Here is a 5,290-nt window from a genome sequence, read left to right as displayed (position 1 = left end):
CAACCAGATCAGGTTGCTTAGAGCCCCATCCAACCTGACCTTGAATGTTTCCAAGGATGGAGCTTCTACCACCTCTCTGGGCCAGAAATTGTGAAGAATTTCTTCCTTCTATCTTGTGTGCCCTGTCCATTCTTCTGTACTAACCAGACGACTGGTCTGTGCAATTCCACGGGTGGTTGTGCTCTCCCCTTGCCACGTGCTGGAAATGACACATCTGTTAAGCACCAAAATCTCTGCTTCCCTTTTTCTGTTCTTCTAGAACTTTGGCCACCTTGCAATGACTAACGAGTCCAAGGCGCTGATAGGACTTTACCACGGGCAAGTGCGCTGCAAGAAGAACAAGTTTGGAACACCTCAGCGAGAGGTCAAGTAAGTGCAATTGTGGGATGCTTGTGGAGCAGTTGGAGAACCTCTGCTGAAATCTCTTGGGACTGAGTGGACTAGAGTCCTGAAAAGCAAAATAGCAGAGCAGAGAGATTTCCAGCCTCCAGAAGGTCAATCCTCTGCAGTTTGGAGGTCTCACCAACAAGTTCTTGCATGACCTCACCAGAACTAGCACCTGGGTGGACAGGATCTGTGCAAGTCTGATGGCAGCAATGGAATTTAAGCTGTTTCTAGCTTTTAATGTGTCCCCTCTTGTCCCTTTTCTGTGCAGAACCTTGGCGGTGCTGGGAGCAGGGCTCATGGGAGCTGGGATCGCGCAGGTCTCAGTGGATAAGGGACTGAAGACCATTCTGAAGGACACAACACAGCAAGGCTTGGACAGAGGACAGCAGCAGGTCTTCAAGGGGTACGTGAGTTAACAGGAATTTGCTCAGGTTGGGCTGGGCCTTCCTTTAGTCAAAATCCACCTCTGCTTTCCAAGCAGTCAGGAACTCCTGACACCTCTGTTCCTCTAGAGTCTTCTGCCATCAGATGTCACAGAAATGCTTTCTTTTAAGGTTGCCCTATGCAGTGTGCTGGGATATTGCTACGAAATAGGCCCAGTCTGTTCAGCCTTAGCTCCTTAGGTAGGTAGACAACCTAACAGGTGATTGCTTTAGCTTTTAGATTTAGCAGTAGCTTATCGAGCTAAGGGGGGAGGGAGTAATCCTGGCTGCCTAGAGGCCCGTGTCAGGGGAGGCATTGGGTCAGACTTCTGAAAAGCTGGATTTCTTTCCCCTGTTGTCCTGGCTCAGCAGCAATAGTGCTCAGCTGTGCGTTGTCAGGAATGTCAGCAGTTGACCTTCAGAGTCAATGCTGAGTTGTGTGAGCAGGGTTCTCCCTTTTTCCAGATGGAAGGAGGGGATAGTAGGCAGAGTAACAATCCTGCTGGATTGGAGATGGTGTTTTGGGTCCCAGCTCCAGGAGGGAGGGATGTCCTTTCTAAATCTACAGCACCCTGACTGGCCTTCACTTCAGTCTTTCACCTTTTGTACCAAAGTGCCCTGACAAGACCCTGCACAGCCAACTTAGAAAGTAAAAGGATCCGGGGGTGCCAGATGCAAACAGATCTGCTGATGTGGACCACTGTGTCTCTGCCCTTCAAACATTGTGCATTGTCAGGAATGTCAGCAGTTGACCTTCAGAGTCAGTGCTGAGTTGTGTCAGCAGGGTTCTCCTTTTTCCAGATGGAAGGAGGGGATAGTAGGCAGAGTAACAGTCCTGCTGGATTGGTGGTGGAGTTTTGGGTCCCAGCTCCAGGAGGGAGGGATGCCCTTGGTGTTGCAGTGCACCTCTAGCAGTCTGGGCTGGCCAGGAGCTGTGACAGAGCTGTCCTTCCCTAGGCTGAACGGCAAAGTGAAGAAGAAGAGCCTGACCTCTTTTGAGAGGGACTCCATTCTCAGCTACCTGACGGGCCAGCTGGACTACAAGGGCTTTGAGAAGGCAGACATGGTGATCGAGGCTGTGTTCGAGGACATTAACATCAAGCACAAAGTGCTGAAGGAAGTGGAGGCCGTGAGTATCGGTTCTGAGCATCTTGTGCTAGATGTCACCCCCTGTACAGTGGACAGACTCAGAGTGTCCTGCCCTGCTGGGTTTGTCACATCTCCTTTGTGCTGCCCTTTGGTGCTTGGTGCAAGTTATTCACGTCAGGACGTGGGTTAGTGCCAAGGGCAGCCTTCCTGTTCACTAGGGATATTCACTCTTCAATAAGGAGTCCATAGTTCTTCACAGAATCCCAGACTGGTGGGGTTGGCAGGGACCTCAGGAGATCATCCAGTCCAACCCCCCTGCCAAAACAGGTTCCCTACATTTTTTTTTGTCCAGGTGGGTTTTAACATCTCCAGAGATGGAGACTCCACACCCTCTCTGAAGGTTCTTAGCTGAACGGGGCAGTTCTGACATTCCCTGACTCCTGGGAGCCACTCCAAAAAATCTTCCCTTTCTCTGAGCACATTGATATGACAGTGATGTCTTTTGGTATCTCCACAACTTACAGCCCTTCACTTAGTATCACTGACTTGCTGCCATTGCTCTTTTCTGTTCAAGAGCACACTTGGGGAAAAAACTGTATGGTAAAGGAGGTGGTGTGTGCACCTTTCTGAAGTCCCTCCCCACAGTGTCTAATGTGGTTGCAATGGTCTGACAGAAACATGGGGGCTCTGAGACTGATACTGCAGACCTGGGGAGAGTTCAGGGGAAGTCAGATCTGGCTGACTTGGGCTGCTGCTTTACACAGAGTCCCAGGATGGCCTGGATTGGAAAAGCCCTGGAAGCTCATGGAGTCCAACCATGAACCCAACACTGACCAGTCCCCTATGACTAACCCATGTCCTTCAGCACTGTGTCTACACGACTCTTCAATCCCTCCAGGGATGGGGACTCCACCACTGCCCTGGGCAACCCCTTCCAATGCCTCAGAACCCGTGCAGCAAAGAAATTCTTCCTCACATCCCATCTCAACTGCCCTGGCCACAACTTCAGCCCATTTCCTCTTGTCCTGTCCCTTGGGCCTTGGTTGAACAGACCCACCCCCACCTCTCTCCACCCTCCTCCAAGGGACTTGCACAGAGCAAATCAGAATTAGTTTCTAATGCTATCTGCCCTGACAGGGAAAATCAGGCTTGCCTTGTTTGTCAGGGTGACCAGCTGCTGGTACTGTTCTCTCAGGGCTCTGCACATCACGCTCTGGATCTGACTCTGCAGCCTGTGTTACTTACACTCTCTCTTCCACAGATCATCCCTCCTCACTGTGTCTTCGCCAGTAACACATCTGCCCTCCCAATCAGCCAAATTGCTGCTGTTAGCAAGAGGCCAGAGAAGGTGAGTACCCAGCACCACGTGCCTGCTGTGAGTCTGCTCCATGCTGAGCTGCCTGTTAGTGATGAACTGACTTGGATGTAGGTGAGCACTGGGATCTTCTGCTTCCTCCTCAGAACATGAACCAGCTCATCCTCCACTCCCAGTGCAGAGCTTGTGGTCCTTATGGGGGTAGGAAGGGGGTGAAGGTGGACTCACCCCAGGTGTGGTGTTGGCAAGGCAGGGTGCAGTAAGATCAGTGCTCTGACATTAATACAGAGAAGCTGTGGAAGGACAAAAGCTGAGAGAATTCCAGCCAAGGAGACTTCAGGCATTTTGATAAACTGATTAGACATAGGAATGATTTGCCATGATGAGAAATTTTTTCTTGGAGAAGGCACTAATCTAGGAACAAAAAGGGAAGAAAAGTCAGTGGCTGGAAGCTGAACACAAAGGTGCTGAAACTGCAGCCATGGGGTCAGCTCCTGAGGGGCTGGTGGGGTTTTCCCTCTGGCTCCAAACGATCCATGTGAACAGGATACCAAGAGCAACAGAGCAGCTTGTGGCAGAGGTTTGGAGCAGAGGACTTCTTCATCCCTAAGTCTAAACAGCATATAAAGTAGCTGTGTCCTCATCCCTTAGCCCAGGCAAGTGCAGGTGAGTAGGAGCACTGCTTGACGTGGTGCAGCCTGCCCTGGAGTCACCACCTGAGGGGTGGGAACGTGCTGGACTGGGAGGATTCAGCTGTGCACTGGTTTTCCTTGTCATCTGTGACTTCCAAGGGTACCTGTGATACCTGCTAGTGTGGGGCTGGCAGATCTCACACAGGCTCTACAGGAGAACTTCAGGGAGCAGCAACAGGAGACCAGACATGGCACTGAAGTAGCGTGAGGGATCTATGTGACCAGGAGTCACCTCCTGAGGTCTGAGCATCAGTCTAGGGCAGCCTTGATATAAAAATGGGCAAAAATTTCCTCCTTTGAGGAATTTGCTTTGCTTTTGCTGCAGAAGATGAAGGAAGGAGCAAGCAGTTCCCTTGTGAGACAATCCCATCTCCCTCTCCAAGCCAGGTGGGTTGAGGAGGCAGTAGCAGCTTGGGGAGCAGGAGAGGGAAGCTCTGGAGCTCAATTGGAAAACGTTACACAAATTCAAAAGCACAGGGTACCCTTGGCTGGTTCCCTGAGCTCCTACAAGGATCTCAAGTACTTCCCCAGCCAGAATGTGACCTCTACTTTGCAGAAGTTCAGTGGACATCTGCAAAGGTTGTAGAGAAACATGTGTCCCCACTGTTGGAGGTTGCTGTGACCTTCGTCAGCCTCTTCCTCGTTTGCTGTCAGACCTTAATTGCATCGGAAATGCAAACTGAGTCGTATTTGTCCGTACTTGCAAATAACATCCTCTCGCTGTATAAATTGCCTGTGTAATGGCTCTTTCTGGGGAAACTAATAGGAAATCGTTAACTAATTAGTGTCTTTTCTTTAATTAGTGTCTTTTCTTTAATTAGTTTTGCAGCCTGCAACTCTCCTACAAGGTGCCTCTGACTTACACAGATCTTAGTGCCAAGTGTAGCTTCCAGGAGGCCTGAAGGTGACACGCTGATTACACGGTGGTGTTAAGAAATTGAGGCACACAGCGGAGTAATCTCCAGCTGAACGCTGTTCCCAGAGGAAGGCTGCACTCTCCTCTGTAATTAATTGCTGGAAATGTGCCTTCTTGTCCTTAAATTCACTTCATCACCAAAAAATAGAAACAAAACATTCACAAGCAGACGCAAGGAATGTCTGCTCAACATCTGTCTCTCTAGCTGCTGGTTCATTCTCAAAGTCCAGAAGTATCACCCAGGCATGTGGCTCCTGTGCCAGCTCGGGTAGTACCTGCAGATCACACACTGCCCAAAATTGCATCTGGGGACTGAGCTTGGCAAGGATTCCCAGACAAGTTTTGCTGCCAGATTATTAACAAGTACAGAGAGAGCTCAGCAGTGCTCTTGGTCATAGAATCACAGAGTGGTTGGAGTTGGAAGGGACCTTCAAGCTCATCCAGTTCCAACCCCCCTGCCAGCAGCAGG

General features: G+C 50.3%; 1 protein-coding gene across 1 annotated transcript in view; it reads left to right on the top strand.

Moving 5' to 3' along the window:
* HADHA (hydroxyacyl-CoA dehydrogenase trifunctional multienzyme complex subunit alpha) overlaps window positions 1-5,290 on the top strand; it is a gene marked incomplete at both ends in the record, with an annotated part of 16,810 nt that overhangs the window by 10,132 nt on the left and 1,388 nt on the right. Inside the window, 4 exons of the mRNA XM_010167699.1 lie at window positions 260-369; window positions 656-790; window positions 1,767-1,938; window positions 3,160-3,246. Coding sequence (XP_010166001.1) covers window positions 260-369; window positions 656-790; window positions 1,767-1,938; window positions 3,160-3,246 — 504 coding nt within the window. The remainder of the gene's footprint in view (window positions 1-259; window positions 370-655; window positions 791-1,766; window positions 1,939-3,159; window positions 3,247-5,290) is intronic.

This window comes from Antrostomus carolinensis, unplaced genomic scaffold (genome assembly GCF_000700745.2).
Source record: "Antrostomus carolinensis isolate BGI_N321 unplaced genomic scaffold, ASM70074v2 scaffold19755, whole genome shotgun sequence".
NCBI lineage: Eukaryota > Metazoa > Chordata > Aves > Caprimulgiformes > Caprimulgidae > Antrostomus > Antrostomus carolinensis.
This window is presented reverse-complemented; position numbering and strand designations above follow the sequence as displayed.